This window comes from Alosa pseudoharengus, unplaced genomic scaffold (genome assembly GCF_046254945.1).
Source record: "Alosa pseudoharengus isolate Yale_2024_CS ecotype anadromous, Long Island Sound unplaced genomic scaffold, YU_APseudo_1.1 YU_APseudo_1.1_scf_12, whole genome shotgun sequence".
NCBI lineage: Eukaryota > Metazoa > Chordata > Actinopteri > Clupeiformes > Clupeidae > Alosa > Alosa pseudoharengus.
Genome location: NW_027468587.1, coordinates 4,558,986 through 4,576,127, shown reverse-complemented (window position 1 = coordinate 4,576,127; position 17,142 = coordinate 4,558,986). Strand labels below are relative to the sequence as shown.

Here is a 17,142-nt window from a genome sequence, read left to right as displayed (position 1 = left end):
TCAGGTCATTTATTTTCGTGGGTTTATCACTAGGTGGCAGGTTTCGTTAGATCTCTTCCCAGAAACTTTGCAGGCAACACTTCTCAGGTGCTGAAGGGAGAAATGAAAAAGTCGAAGAAAAAGATATTGCAGCAGGTGCGTTTTCGCCAGACAACGCTGGATGAGTCCACCTTTCTACTAAGACAAGATGACTGACCACGACAGGTCAAAAACATTACAAGGAGTGACTGAACACCGTGCTGAGGAGGGAGTTCCATCTCCACCACGAGCCGGGCCTAGCAGAGCGGGTGGTAGGCCGAGTCGCGCTTGCAAGAGGGCACGCCCTTGCCAGAGTGCCGAATATGTCGGTGATAGTGACTCATAAAAGACACAATATCTCCATTTCTAGAAAAAAAACAGGGATTTTGATGAAAACTAGCCACTGTTTAGCTTGGGATTTCTCAGGAACAGAGGCGTGTAGAAATACACGGTTTGCACCCACCGAGAGCTTAAAGTCTCACCTTTCAAACGAGCCATTGTATGTGTTCATAGCTATAACACAGAATATGCTGTGGCTGTACAAAAATCATCAACAATGGTCTAGATTGCTGGCACTCTAGGACAAAGCTTCTGAAAACAGCTTGGCATTCAATGAGTTAATAGAACATTGATTTTTGGAACTTCCATAGAAACAGAGCAGAGACTTTATAATAGGCCTACACTGTATAGCTTTGAGTGTTGTATAGTTAAATTTGAATATAACGTGGCCAAAAGCTACTGTAGCCTTAGTCTTTTAGGATCTACAGATCAGTGATTTAAACCTATCTGCTCCACCTTTTACATACACAAAAGCTGGTATTGTTCTAAATCCTTACATTCAGGCATTCAAATTGAATTTCATGTCATTAAAAAACATGGCCATTCAAACCCATTTCCAATTTTTCTAAATCCAGGCACCAATCACAACCGTTGAGGTGGGCTTTACACGATGATGATAGAGCATCAACGTTGAAGCTATGCTGATTTGTCATTTCTAAGTCTGTTAAGAAACAAAAAAGGCATGTTTAGATGATGCCCCCAGACCTAGCATTGTAGCTGACTGGGAGCACTGGCCATTAACTGCAGCCTACTCCAGTTCGGTAGCACCGATTTTGGTCATTTCTTTTTTCGGAGTGTCTATTTAGTTACACCCCTGGTACGTACGAATAGCCTTGGCCAGCTGAGCTATTCACACCCTGTCAGAAAAATAAAAAGACGTTGCTCACGTGCACAAAAAATATGGCGGACATTCATTCATTCAGAAAGTGAAGAAATCTGAAAGGTTTCGGCACTAATATCTGTTCAAATTAAGTTTTAGATTGAAAAGTTGTATTTTATTTTCATAATCTTCGTTCAGTGAACACATACAACCGTCAGTTTGTTAGTTAACAGAAATTTTGTGAATATGACGCTCAGGGGTCACAGACATGGGTTAGTACGTGGGAGACCGGGGTTCGAATCCCGTGTGGTGCGTTTTGGCAGAGTGAGTGCGCACGTGTACCAACGTCTCTGGAGAGAACACAATGTAGTTTATGGCAATGTGGTTATCACAGAACAAAGACCTATTTATTCTTATTCTTTCTATTTCATACAATCTTTTATTTCTTTCTTTCAAAATTATTTTTATTGGTTTTCGATTAACAGAGACAAAGTACAAACTGATTATTTAAGAATTAACCCGCCACCAACATCCATCGCCCCACCCTCCCACCTTATCTCAGCTCATAATCTTTACAGTTTATGCTCATAATACACAACATCATAAGGGATATCATAATAATAATAATAATAATAAAAAGCAAGGATCAAATCAAGCCAAGCACTACATATCAAAAGTGGATAAATAATAACAATAATAATAACAATAAACAAAACAAAACAAATACACAAAAAACAAGAAGAAACCAAGACCAATTGGAAAGGGCAGGCAGTTAGTGGAGATGAAATGCCTACGAGTGCCCGCAAAGGAGTTGGCTGGAAGTCAAGGGCATAAATGATAAAGCAACCACTCTATGATTCAATCTCAGAAATAATCTAGAAATGATCCCCGCAATCTTTTATTTCTTCAACAAATTACTGTATATGAAGAGCCTTTAATTAGGAATAGTTAAGTCTATTCAAATACATAATGCCCCACCTTGATTACAACCTTGTTATGGAAAAACATTTTTACATGTTAAAAATGTTATTAAAAATGATTATCGGCCAATATGTCAGTTATCAGTTTTTGAATAACTCAAATATGGAAATCGGTAGGTTATTAGCCTTCAAAATCTCATATTGATAGATACTTTATTGATCCCCAGGGGAAATTCAAGGTCTCAGTAGCATACAGACAACACACACACATTCACTAACAGCAGAAAAAGTAACTAAAAGTATATAATATAAAAAACACAACTAAGCAATAAGGACAGTAGAACATAAAGAATATACTAAATATACTAAAATACAAATTATACTAAATAACACTTAATCTAAATCAATTCTAAAAACAGTATCCACATAGTGGGTGATTAATCAATCAAGAGGTGCAATGACTGAGGCAGGGACTGAGCCTGTGATTCTCTGTGCATGGTAAGGTAAGGTGCTCTGTGTGAGTGAGTGTCATGGTGATGGTGCAAATGAGTAAGTCCAACAGTGCAACAGTGCAAGAATAAAGTCTGTATATCTATATATCTATATATAGTCTCCAGCTGATTAGGCTCTTCTGCTTAACAATAGTGCTGTGGAGTGGATGACACTCATTGTCCAAGATGTTGATCAGTTTGTTCAGGGTCCTTTTGTCAGATAGTGAAGTGATGCACTCCAGTTCTGCTCCCACTACAGCCAGCTTTCCTTACCAGCCTGTCAAGTCGCCCCGCATCTTTCTTCTTTGTGCTTCCTCCCCAGCATACCACTGCATAGAAGAGGATGCTGGCAACAACAGACTGGTAGAACATCCTGAGGAGCTTGCTGCACACATTGAAGGACCGCAGCCTCCTCAGGAAGTACACCCTGCTCTACCCTTTCTTGTAGAGTGCGTCAATTGGTATTGGTATATGGTAATATGGTATTGGTCAGGCTCTATACGAGATGGAGACAAATTGACATACACACACCAAATGCACACACACACATCCACACAATTAGACACACACATATGCGCGCGCAAGCACACAGGAGCACACACACACACAGGCACGCACATACAAGCATTCGCAAAAGTTGCAGGAGTAGGGGGTGGAGTAGGAGATGTAGATAAATTGTCAAGCGGGAGAGGATGAACAGGACTGAGCGGCGGTCATACTTTGTACCGCTATGCGGTACATCTAGTTTGTGTATTGTTTACAGAAGCGGGGACGCTTCCATTGTGGCCAAGGTTGTTCCATTCCACTGCTGTCTTCTCTGTCCGACTGAGTCTTGATTGAGCCCTCTCTTCAAATCGTAGATGTTGGCCTGCATGTTTGAGGCTTGTGTGCACGCGTGCTGCCGACCCCGGCCTTGTGCGCACGCGTGCTGCTGACCCCGGCCTTGTGCGCACGCGTGCTGCTGACCCCGGCCTTGTGCGCACGCGTGCTGCTGACCCCTGCCTTGTGCGCACGCGTGCTGCCGACCCCTGCCTTGTGTGCACGCGTGCTGCTGACCCCTGACATGCAGGAGCTGTGAGCCAGTGAGCTGTACGCTGTGTGGCCGCTGAGGAGGTCAGGAGAGGACATCCCGCCTGTTCCCACAGACGTATTAATGTGTACCAGCTCTTGCACTATACAGCCTTTCATTTAGTGCCATTGACATCAATGATGAAATATTTGCATAATAAAGTTGGCGAAAAACACACACACACTTTCTCTGTCTCTCTCTCTCTTTCTCGCTCTCCCGACTGTGTTTTTACAAACAGACAGAAATGTGTCCACTGGGGCAAGCAAATGTCAGTCGTCGAGTGTCAAGCGTTGCTGTGCGACGTGTTTGCCTTCCGCTGCCAAGTCTTTACATTGAGTCCCATCAGGGGCGCCATTATGAGAAAGTGATGAATATCTGAATGCCCTGATATCACTGCAAATATATCCACCAATACTAACTGCACATAACCCCTTTCTATATTCCTCTCTCTCTCACACACACACACACACAGAGTTCAGCATCGATATAGGTAGCGGGAAGCTCCGCCAAGGCGGAAACACTCCGGTGAAGTGAAATTGAATAAACCAATGCAACCAGTGTTCAATTCTAATGTATCTATGATCTATCTTTTATGAATTAACTTTGGTCTGACTTTGTTCTGGCCACATTGAACTGTCGGCAAAATATTCAATTCAATTCAATTTATTGTGCTTATAGAGCGCCAAAACATTACACATGTATCATGGCGTTTTACAGAATGTAGGCAATCAGAGAAAAAGGAAAGAAAGGAAGAAAAGAAAAGAAAGAGAGAGGCCCATGGGTAACAGGGGCGAGGAAAAACTCCCTAGAATTGGAGATACATATAGGAAAAAACCTCGGGCAGATCCACGACTCAAGGGCCTGACCCATCTGCCTAGGGTCAATACAGGACAGTAAGGTCTGTATACATGACAAATGCATATGACAGTCAGGTGTTAAAAGCACTTGAGCTGAAAGTTACAAGAGGTGGGGTGATTACGTATCCGGTTTGATAATTCATTAATCCTGATTTAGTGACAGAAAGTTCAAATAGTCCAGCGTTGGATTTGTCCAGGGGAAGGGAGTTGTCAAGGGGCATGTGGTGGGTCGGCAGACGGGCCAGGAATCCGGGCAGAGTTGTCATAGGCAGGTGATGGGTCGCTAGGCTGTACGGGCCAGGAATCCAGATAGGGGGACCGTAATAGAGCAGTTGAGGATGGGACTTCAGGTGAGATGGGTGAGGAGGGCCAACACATGGATGGTTGATGACTGGTGATGATATACCTCACAAGTGAGGTACAGTAAGGGGAAAGAAAGAGAGATAAAAAATACGCTGTCAAACTCGTACCCAGAGAGTTATTTCACGCTAGTTGGTACAAATTCCCCTCTTCCCCTTGTGAGCCTGCAGCTCTTAGTCGACCTGTGCCAGCAGCAAGATTTTACACTTACAGCATACAGCATACATCCCAAGCTTCCTCTCTGGGTTCCTCTTGACCTTTAAGTGTGCAGTGCAAGTACATATATGGCGCATGACTCAGCGTGTGCCAGGGCGCGGCGAAGCCTCATTCTCACGTATACCCTCATTGTGCTCAGCCAAATGATCAGTCTCCCCGGCACCTCAGCACTGTCACTGCAACAGTTACTTAGTCATGCTGAGTTTTGCTCTACTCCTGCATAGATTTGCTTGATGTGCTAAACCCACGGAGATTGCTTTTGGAGGCTTTTATGGAATAATCAAATGCAGATCTAGAATTTAATTGACAGATGTTTATACCTTCAAGTAACAAAATTCTAATCCCTTATTTGAGATCATGCTTCTCAGGCGTGAGCTGTAATATAATGTGTCTAATACTACATATGCGCTTTTTTTTTCATTTCAGTCCATTTATACCTTTTTACAGTAAATACACACAAGGTGCAACTCAAAATCAGACTGTTTGTTTTCACAGTCTCATATTGTCAAGATGTATTAGCCAACATGTTACCTTTCTGTTAAAGAAAATTTGTTTAATATTGGGATTTGTTTAATAATCTTTCTACACAGAGATGAAATAGTCTTTTCACAGACATCTGACAAAAAAAAAATCTCTTGTATTTCAATTTGTTCAATATACATTTTTAGTTGTAGACATTCCAAGGTTTTGTTCTCTTTCTGTGAGCAACATCTGCTATTCCAAATGTTTATTTCAGAGTGCAAACACACTCATTACCACACACACACACATATACACACATCAAGAAATAGCAACATCACTGACAGTTTGCATCTTTCTGAGAACAACACCAGTGACCTTAACTTAATTCCATAAGTATGCCGTCTCCATGGTGATGTGACTGTAGCAGTTTAGTTTACGTTCACAACCTCAGCCACCCGCCCCGTCCTTCTCCATATTCAACATCCATGCCGGTGCTCGGCAGCTGGCGGAGATGACGTGCCCTGGCCGGAGGATCTTTGCCTGCTGCCGTGATCCCAGCGCTCCCAAGGCCCAGGTGAGAGAGCTCACACACACACACACACACTCTCCCAGCGCTCCCAAGGCCCAGGTGAGAGAGCTCACACACACACACACACACACACACACACACACTCTCCCAGCGCTCCCAAGGTCCAGGTGAGAGAGCTCACACACACACACACACACACACACTCTCCCAGCGCTCCCAAGGCCCAGGTGAGAGAGCTCACACACACACACACACACTCTCCCAGCGCTCCCAAGGCCCAGGTGAGAGAGCTCACACACACACACACACACACACGCCAGCCCTACCCTACCCCTTCTACCAGTGAGATCACACACACACACACACTCCCAGTGATCCCAGTGCTTCCAAGGCCCAGGTGAGAGAATTCAGCAGAGCTCAGATGAAAAGGGAACCAAGCTCTTGCTTTTGTTTCCTGTTGGCTGGTTTTAACGTGCGCACACACTTTCATGTGTTACAGAGTCTGCAGGAGCTGGCCAAGAAGCACCCTGGAGTCATTCACGTTATCCGCCTTGGTAGCAAAGCATTTGAACTCTCTTTCTTTAGTTTCCACTATAGAATATTCCAAAAGAAATCAACACGTTAACTAAGGATGCCGTTGATGAATGATGAGTGATAGACTTGATGTTTGGCTGCTGTTTCGCTCAGACACCAGCGACCCATGCAGCGTGAAGGAGTCTGCCAAGCAAGTGAGCTCGGCCCTGGGCAAGAGTGGACTCAACCTGCTGGTGAACAACGCTGGCGTGCTGGTCCATGGCAACATGCAGACCACAGGAGTCAAGGAGATGCAGGATGCCTTCAACACCAACATCATGGGCAGGGCTGTACGTTAACTTTTTTTGCAAGTAGCACTGGTGCTACAGAGGTTAAAAGTTTTGTAGCACCAGCCACAAATTCTGTAGCATCGATATAAAACCTCTAAAATCTCTAAAAACAATCAGTTCATCACAGTTCATCAATTGTGGTTGGGATCTAGGCCTACTGCAACTGGATTGATAAAAGACCATGTACTTGTAAACATCTCACCTGGCTACATTGTGTTTGAGATGAACAAAAGCTATCAGCATGATATGTTATTTAGTTGTTGTGTTTTTGTAAAAACAAAAAAACAATCCCTGACAGTTCCATGCAGTTAGCAGCTAGACGTTTCAATGGGTATCAGCAAGACAGGTCATGCCATTGATTTTTTGTTAATTTTTCTTATTCATGGAAGTCCGTTAATTTATTTTTGAATAAGTAAAAGATATGCTGAAGATTTTATTCCACTAAGATTTAATTCACGTTTAGTTCATATTTCTAAGTTTTTAGATTAGTGTAACCCTACATTCAACCTTATTGTCATTGCACGAGTGAAATACCGTAATTACAGTGGTGCAAATGAGTAGGCTAACTGACATGTCAAATGCATCCCTAGACTGTTCCATACACATAAACTACAGTAGGTAGCCTAGATAGCTGAAGGTCTGTGGCTAACGCAGTCGTAATTAAAGTGTCGTGAAGGTTTTTTCGGAACCGATCTTGTATAGGTTATTAAGCACTACTAAGCGAGACTGTTGCGCATGAAGTGGGCTCATATTTGACAGATAGAAGCGAACGTCCCGGTGGACTTTTTTCTTCTAAGTTTTAGATCTGAATGGTGTTGTTTGGATAAGTTGTTCGTTTTAAACTGAACTAAAAATGCAAAGCAACAAGGCGATTGCCACAAACTTCTACCTCTGCTTGCCTAATCTAATCACCTCAGCCCGGCCCGGTCGGAAGATACTTTCGCTTTAGGCTAAACGTATCTATCACTTGTTTGATTCGCGAGGATAATTTGCAAGGTGTTGTTTGTTTTGGATTTGGATTTGGATACTAGGCCTACAAACAAGTAGACATAGTTTTTAATCGTGTAGACTGCAACTAAGTTGAAATCAAAGTAGCCTACATCGATTCCCCTCTCACAGAAGTAGTCTATACATACGCACTTCAAACAAACAAACGTTTCACCGGGAGCCTACACCGGGCTCGTAACGAAGAGCTCCGTTCACGACGCGCAAATTTTTTTTTTTTTTTACGTAGCCTAAGCGCCGCTATCACATCTGGTGTAGCCAGTTGCACTGATCACAGTAGAAGGTAATTGCTGTAGCCTCCCTGTCAGTCTCACACACATGCATTGTATTGCAATAAGCAAAACTGTATACTGTAGCACCAGTGCTACCTTGGTAAATCATCCATCGCACAAACTAATTTTTTTGTAGCATGTGCGACATATATGTCGCACTGTACAGCCCTGATCATGGGGCCTATGATGGTCACCAAGGTAATGGCCAAAAGAGGAAGCTTGGGTGATACACAATGTCTCTTACTTATTCTTACTTGCTTGTTCATTTGGCTGATGCTTTGTCCAAAGCGATTTACATATGTCAATTATTACAAGGGCCAGTCTCCTCAGAGCAACTCAGGCTTAAGTGCCTTGCTCAAGTGCCATAACATTGGCAGCCGGGAATTGAACCAACAACTTTTCTGGCTACTGCATGCTAGCCCAGCTCCTTAGCACACCACCGCCATTCTAATTCTAAGAGAGAGGTATAGATCTCTCTCTCTCTCTCTCTTTCTTTCTGTGTCTCTGCATCTTTCTCTCTCTCTCTCTCTCTCTTTCGCTCTGTTAACCTTTTCCTCTCAATCCTGTAATTAGGAGTTCCTGCCATATCTGCGTGAGGCAGCGAAGAGCAGTGGGAAGACAGGGATGTCCTGCGGCAAAGCGGCCGTGGTCAACATCTCCTCAGCACTGGCCTCCATGGCAACTGTTCCTGAGACGTACTCTCTGTACTTCCCTGGAATCTCATACCGCATTAGCAAGGTACAGGCAGCGGCACGCTGTCACTTTTATCATATGCTTGAGTCCAGTCATTCTCTGTGCTACAGTGAACAATCAATCCATTATGTTCACAGTAAAGCTATGGCGGGCATATGTGTGTGTGTGTGTGTGTGTGTGTGCATGGGCGGATTATGAACATTTTTAATTTGTTTGATGTGATTTCCTGTATTCTGGTGCATTTTAGGGATGGCCAATAAATTCAATTCTCAGTCGTTCTCCTGACGGCAACAACTCTCTATAGCTGCTTTATGTTATGCTGCTTGTTATGTTGTTCAGATATACGGCCCAACCGCTTGACATCAGTAGAACATGCAGACTTACACCTATGTCTGAAAGCATCTTATGTTTTCTGTCTGAGTAATGCCATCTGTGGATATACACCTGGGCACACTTCAGCTGATCAGAGGCATTAGTGACACTTCATTTAGCTGTGGAGCATAGATAGATAGATAGATAGATAGGAACAAGGTTTTTTGTTTGCAAAAAGATATGCAAAGAACAGAATATTGTGAAAGGCCTTCATACTGTAATTGCATTGTTGGGGCATAATGCACTTTGAAAGGTAAAGTAATATCATACGAAAGTAGTAAGATAAGCACAGTTTTCTACAAGAAACAATATAATATCCTTTGTATAGTATTCAATATCCCATTTAATATCCTTTACAGTGTTAACTTTCCATAAAGTAAACTGAAAACTGAATGTTTACATAGTATTGTATTATACTGCATGCACTCCAGAATATTAGACCAGAAGCTACAATATGGATTACTCAGTGATGGGCTACTTGATATGTTTAGTGCGCTAAGCTGCCAGCTACTCTACAATAAATTCAGCTTCGCTACACAGAAGCTACCATTAATACCACCCATAAAAATGTAGCAAGCTAAGTTACAAACTGTCAAAAGTAGCTTGATAGGCTTCGTTAGTAGCTACTTTCAGTTAATCAAACTGCATGCCAAGTCAATGCAATTTTAGTCATCAACACAACTGTCAGTCAGATGAAGGCTAAAATATGATTTATTCATTGAACAATATAGCCCAATACACAAAAAATAAATACAAATCAGAGCACGAACGTGTGTTCGTATGTTTGTGTTGGATGTCGTTGGCATCGACAGGAACTTTTTCTTTGGATTACACAGAAGGCATCTGAAAATATATTTATTTTCGCTGGTCTCGAGACTCTTGACTAAAGTCACGTACTTTTGAAGGTATGGCCACGGTGGCCAAGACATTCTGTCTTTTCCCTCCAGTGTCAAGCTAGTAGCGACGCTACTGCACATCACTGGGATTACTGTAACACTCTTATTTGTTGTGGCATCAGCTGCTGAAATGAACTACTACTTCTTCTCCCACGCAGGCAGGTCTGAACATGCTGACAGTCTGTAACTCAGTGGAATTCAAGGAAGACGGGATCCTGTTTACTCTCCTGCACCCAGGATGGGTGCGCACCGACATGGGGGGAGAAGGGGTAAGTGTCTGTCTAGAGTGATATCATTTGACCGATGGTGTTACAGTTTCAGGTTACAAGGCTGCAGTTACAGTGTGCATTTGTTCATGACTGGATTTAATGATCCACAATTAATTAATTATTATGTTAATGTCTTAATTAATGTCTTAATCAAGTTGTTCTTTTGTGGGGTCTCAGGTGTAGGCTATTATTGTTTATATATGTTTTATATGCATATTGCACATGTTATATTCAGAGATTATCTTCTTTTTTAAAATTTGTAGCTCATTGTAAAACTTAAACTTAAAAATGTGTAGTGTAGGGTGTGTAACACACTGTATGACTGAATATGTGATTTATTGCTGGTTAACAGGGTGCCATTGATGCCCAGGAGAGCGTTGGTGGTCTGCTGCGTGTCATGGATTCCCTGACAGATAAACATAACGGAGCTTTTCTGGACTACAACGGACAACCAATGCCCTGGTGATAATGAAGGAATGAGCAATGTTTCACGGCGCCTCATGTTGTAACTTCATCTGTCTGGTTACGATCCAGCTCAAGCATCAAAATGAAATATTTGTTGCGGAGATACTATATGTTTGGCTTTGTGCTACTGTTCTACACGGTCTCTTTCTCTAAGTCGCTTTGGATAAAAAATGTCAGCTAAATGAATAAATGCACATATGTATAAATGTAGGACTATTAAGCATGCAATAAAGTTAGATAAAAACATGTTGTGTGTACATTTGTTATTCTGCTGAGTTAGTCCGTTACAGCAGATGGATTATGAACACAAAATAATTATGACCACCGCTTTTTTTTTCCCCCTCGTCATCTACTTCCTAAATTTTTGGTCAACGATACCCGGGACACCGAAACACCGGAGCACATGAAATTTGGTGGGCATATAGCCCCACTAGATGTTTATGGAAAAAAATTGTTTGGTCCCCAGCCCCGGGGGCTTACACACTCTCTCTCTCACACACACACACACACACACACACACACACACACACACACACACACACACGCACACACACACACACTCATTACTCCACACTTTACATTCACACACACATTCATTACTCCACACTTCCGAAAACCACAATGGATAGCTTACGGTTTTACAGCATTGTGGCTTGTGTATTCATGGTAGGATGATTTTCAGTTGAAATTTGATTTTTAGCAATGTATAAACATTGACAGACTGGAGCTTAATTATTGAAAATGAATTATTTCATTATGTCTTCATTATGTTTCTATGTTTTTTAAGGGTCTTGTTTTTGTAACACTTTACTTCTTTAGTATACCAAACTACCAAATGTTACTGTTCACTGAACTGCTTGACTGATTTTTATAATGATATTCTGATTGGCGAAACTCAAGAACATTTTGCATGTTTTGATTGAAGTCAACGGCCCTAGTGGCATGATCCATAATGAGTCCAAAATGGCAAAAGCGCAGCAGCGCCAACTAGCGATTGTTGTCAAAACCGCAATGGTGTTTCGCCTCTTGTTATTTCTGTAGGCCTACTCTTTGATCTTACTGGCCCACCCATGTTTGATTAGATTATAGGATTGTGTGCTTGCTATTGAATTAACAAAATGATTTTGCCTTATAATTACATTAGCTCTAGTTCCTCCATTGACAGAAAATTCTAAATTCTTACACTTAAACAAAATTCTTACACTTAAAATACACATAAAATACTGTTTTTTTGTTTCATCTATATTTATCTGATGAAATAAGTACAAAGACAGGGTCCTGGGAACATAGGACCAAGACTTTGATCTGGTTCACGAAATGAAAACAAAAACCAGAAACCTTTGATGTTTTGCTAGGAACAGAAACAAAACCAAAAACTACATTTTTTTAATGTTCCCGGAACAGAATTGTTTATCTAAAATAATGATAACCAGTTAATACCGTTATTTTTTGACAAGATTTCTGTGCAATATGACTTGGTGAGGTTCACTTCCGGTCATTCACTCATCGGGAGAAATGTAATAGAGAAGCTGCCACCAAGTAGCCTAGTCAAGATCGTATACCCATAGGCTTTTGGCCACCAAGTAGCCTAGTCAAGATCGTATACCCATAGGCTTTTGGATGTACAGTATGTAAGAACTACAGTGATGCAATGCTTTGTGGTTGTGTATTTTTGATGCACTGATTGGGCCCTGACCAGGTTTGGTCAATTTAAGTTCTCAATGACAGCATGTAGCCTGCCCTGTTTGTCATTTACACCAATTGAGCTATGTCAGAAAATACATTAAAAACAATTGTGGCAAGGTCATATTTTCACATGCAAATTAAGTTTCTGGCAAACAGTTGTAGTTAACTTTTGGCAGTTAGGTTTGTAACCAGAAGTTCACTGGAAGTTTGCCATTATTGGCTAAGTGTGGTGGCAAATCACTGGCGAACACTGGCAAACTTCTCTTTGTTGCCAGAACTTTGCTGCAAGTTTGCCTCTAGCGGCAAACTTCTGGCAATATTTTCTAGTGAACTCATTTGTTTCCCACAAATCACCCACAAGTTTGCTGCAAATCTGCTGCAAACATTTCATTTTTTGCAAGGGTGATGCACCTAATTTGACAGGTCTGGACTGCAGACAGGCCATTTTAGCACCTGGGCTCTTCCTCTATAGAGAAATACTGTTTAATATTATGTGCAGAATTAATGTTGGCATTGTTTTCCTGACATATTCAAGGTGTTCCCCAAAAAAGGCATTACCTGGATGGCAGTATATGTTGCTCAAAACCTGTATACATCATTCAGAATGGATTTTGCCTGGCCAGATGTGCAAGATGGCCATGCTGTAGGCACTCATGCACCTCCACACCATCTAGGTTTTGAAATGAGCACTATAACGAGTTGGATAGGCCCTTGGACAGGCCCTCTCCTCTTTAGCCCAGCGGAGTCCATGATTTCCAAAAAGAATGCCAAATGATAATTGATCTCACCACAGGACCTTTTCCTCTTTTCAGTCCATCTTAAACCAGCTCAGGCCCAGATAAGACAGTGGTATTTCTGTATCACCTCTAAACACAATTTCTTCTTTTGCAGGGTAAAGTCTAGCATTTGTGAATTGAGTATCAAACTGTGCTCATAAACATGGTTATCAGAGGTTTACCTGAGCCTGTTCAATGATTTTCATTACAGAAACAGGTCTGGTTTTAATGCAGTGCCATCTGAGGTCCCAAAGACCACGGCCATCCAATAATGTTTTTCAGCTCTGTCCCTTGTTTGCAAAGATTTCTCTGGATTCTCTGAATATTTTAATAGATGATGAACTCCCCAAATACTTCACAGTTTCATGTTAAGAAGCATTAAAATATATATTGTTTCATCATTTGTCCACAAAGGTTTACACAGAGTGATGAGTACCTCTACATCTTTACTTCTAAGAGACTCTGCCTTTCTGGAATGCTCTTTTTCATACTCAATCATGTTGCCAGTTAATTAGTTGTCAATTATTCTTCATTTTGTTTTCTTTATCATTACACAACTTTTCCAGCATTTTCTTGGCCCCGTCCCAACTTTTTTTGAAATGTGTTGCTGGTATCAAATTCAAAATTGACATATATTTTCATGGAATAGTCATTTATGTCATTCTCAACATTTCAACATATGTTGTCTGCATCCTTTATGCAGCTAAATATGAGTTTACTTAATTTGCAGATTATCACATACTTTTTTATTTGCATTTTACACAACGTCCCAACTTTTTCTGATTTGGGGTTGTATTCAAAGATGTGATAAATATATAAAATAAAATATAAAATATAAAATATATAAAATTAAAATTATTTCCATATAAATAATTAACGTTAGAAGTACCTAAATGGACATGATAAAGGTGGTGGATTTGACTCCAGGCCATAGTGTTTAGAAATAAATAGTTTTTCATCTAGATTTAGAAATCTCACCAGTGCCTGCTTCCTTATACATGTAATGGAAGGCCATTCCAATGATAGGGTGCAAGGATGGCAAATAAATGCTCTTTAACCGGCTCCTATTGCCAGCAAGAGGGCTTGCCAGTGTATATGGGCTAATAAGCTCCTTTGAATAATGTGGTTCAAGTCCATTTAAGGCCTTAAAAGTTAAACCGAAAAAAGTAGAACCGTAAAATCAGCTCTGGCTTCTACTGGTGTAGAAATATTAATGCAAGTGCTGGGTAAATGTCTTAGTTTTAGTCAATAGTCTTGCTACAAATGGCAGTAGCCTTGAAGTTAATCTAAAATTTTAGATAAGGGTCAAAAATGGCTCCAAAGTTTTTGTAGAAGTTTCTAAATGTGGTTGGTCTCACAACTAATGACTCTGTTCTGTTAGCATTTAACAATAGACAAGTTAATACCCATCCTTTTATTATGACCGCCGCTAGCGAAGCTAGCGAAGAGGTCATATAGGGATTGTCAAATTGTTTTTGTTTTTTTTCCCGTCATCTACTTCCTGAAATTTTGGTCAACGATACCCGGGGCACCAAAACACCGGGGCACATGAAATTTGGTGGGTATGTAGCCCCACTAGACTTTTACGGAAAAATTTCGTTTGGTCCCCGGGGGCCACTCCCCCTCCGCGCTGGGCCCCCCGAAACCCAAAAAATTCAGTTTTTCCTAAATAACTACCTGAACCGTGGCACCGAGGATGAAGAAATTTTTATGGTATGTTGGTCTCAAGGGCCCACATCAACCTAGCCCATAATCACTCATTTGTGATTTGCACCCCCCCGGTAAAAAATGAAAATGCAATATCATTCTGCTTTAATCACCCCTCTCTTCAGTAAAGATGTTCAGAACTGCACCAAATTGTATGTGTATGATTAACCTGACATTCTCTGGGGGTATGCCAAGTTTCGTAGAATTTCATCCATGGGGGGGTCTAAATAATTAAGTTATGTGTACATTTAGTGACTGTACACTCATTGGCCTGTAGATGGTGGTGCACACATATACACATGCACACACACACACAGGCACCCACATACTATCGGTATTAGAACGGCCGATACATAATTACAAATTCAGTAGGATTAAAAGAAAGCCAAAATAAATATTCATCATTATCATCATGGCTGCATTTCCAGTATTGGCGATAATTAGTCGTTTGTCCACTAGATGGCGCATCGTTGCAGTGAGACGTAATTTTGTTGGAAGTTAATCTAAAGTGGGTTGGAAAGACACTATGCTTCCTACAAGGACAAGACTGTAGGCTACAGTAGTTTAACGCAGAGAACGTCTAAGGGTAGGATGATTTCTGCATGACATGTAATTCCCATTTCCTCTTGAAGCCGAAATAAATCTGAGAATGTTTATCGGACATGCTTGTTTTTTACTGCAGGTAGGCTACGTTAATCCTATCAATAGCAGAACGTAGGTAAAACTAGATGTACCGCGTAGCGGTACAAAATATGACCGCCGCTCAGTCCTGCACATCCATTCCGCGAAAATAAATCATATTAATGAATTTGTCTCCATCTTCTACTCCATCCCCCACTCTTGAAACTTTTGTGTATGCTTGTTTCGAATGTGTGTTTGCACACATTCCGCACACAAAGTAGCCTACTGGCGCTGCAAAGGTGAATAGATTTGTTTCTGGGCCAAAAAATCTGTAACATTGTTATAAAACCTTTAAAATCTCTAAACAATCACAAGTAGGGCAGTTCATCATAGTCCATCCATTGCAACTGGACTGATGAAAGGTACACCTGTAGGCTACATTGTATTTGGGAAAAGCAGAAGGTAGCAGCATAATATATTTATTTATTTATTATTAAACTAAAACAATCCCTGTCAGTTCCATGCAGTTTTCAACAGCTATCAAGAAGAGAGGTCATGTCATGGATTTTTGTGAATGTTTCTTCTTCTACATATGCATAGGTTTAGTCATCTAGTTCAAATTATATTCAGCTTTATTGTCAATGCACAAATTAAATACCAGTAGTCTAAAACAAAATGCCGTTTTACCCAGTGGTGCAAATAACTGACATGTCCAAAAGGGCCTTCATGAAATGCGTTGCGAGACTGTTCATACACATTTTAACGGGCAAAGTTGAAGAGCTACTCTCCGTTATTGTTTGTGCAAATAATATGCTGATTCATGTTCCCTTGCATTTTGCAACCATGAGGTCCATGGTTAAGCTCAATCTTTTGACGCAATCTTTTGATTTTCACCCAGCCTAGTCCATGGTAGGCGCCCGATAGAAATATTGTTTAATTTTGCGATTGAGATATCCACGCACTGGCGCCCCCCCTGCGACGTGTTCGCCCCCCGGTTTTAGAGCTATTCTAAATGCAAAAATGCATAGACATTGCATGACAAAACCGTGACTGTTAACAAACTATAAGCTATATAAGGTAGGCCCTATGCTAGGCCTATTACACAACACAAATTGTCACCAGGCTATGCTGGCGACCCAAATAAAATCTCCGTTGGAACCAATGGCTTACACCTTACAGTATCAAGCTGCCACCTCTTGGCGAAAAGTTAATAGTTTTGCATATCAGTAGTAATACATTTCACGTAGCTGTGAATCACGGAAAGGGCGAATGAAGTGGACACTTCTAAATGGAACCCAACCCACTGTACAGTAACTCAAGGTCTGTGGCTAAAGCAGCCATAATGAAAGCGTTATCATTGTTTGGATACTTCACACACACGTGTTTTTTAATCGCATAGACTACAACTACCAAGCTGGAATCAAAGCACATCGACT

The 17,142-nt window shown here is 41.2% G+C and overlaps 1 protein-coding gene across 1 annotated transcript in view; it reads left to right on the top strand.

Annotated features, from left to right (window-relative positions):
• LOC143118573 (uncharacterized) overlaps positions 1 to 11,117 on the top strand; it is a 49,776-nt gene extending 38,659 nt beyond the window's left edge. The window contains exons 4-10 of the mRNA XM_076279604.1: positions 6,004 to 6,126; positions 6,581 to 6,635; positions 6,769 to 6,948; positions 8,388 to 8,419; positions 8,795 to 8,959; positions 10,341 to 10,451; positions 10,804 to 11,117. Coding sequence (XP_076135719.1) covers positions 6,004 to 6,126; positions 6,581 to 6,635; positions 6,769 to 6,948; positions 8,388 to 8,419; positions 8,795 to 8,959; positions 10,341 to 10,451; positions 10,804 to 10,917 — 780 coding nt within the window. The 3' untranslated portion in view covers positions 10,918 to 11,117. The remainder of the gene's footprint in view (positions 1 to 6,003; positions 6,127 to 6,580; positions 6,636 to 6,768; positions 6,949 to 8,387; positions 8,420 to 8,794; positions 8,960 to 10,340; positions 10,452 to 10,803) is intronic.
• The last annotated feature ends 6,025 nt before the right edge of the window (positions 11,118 to 17,142 follow it).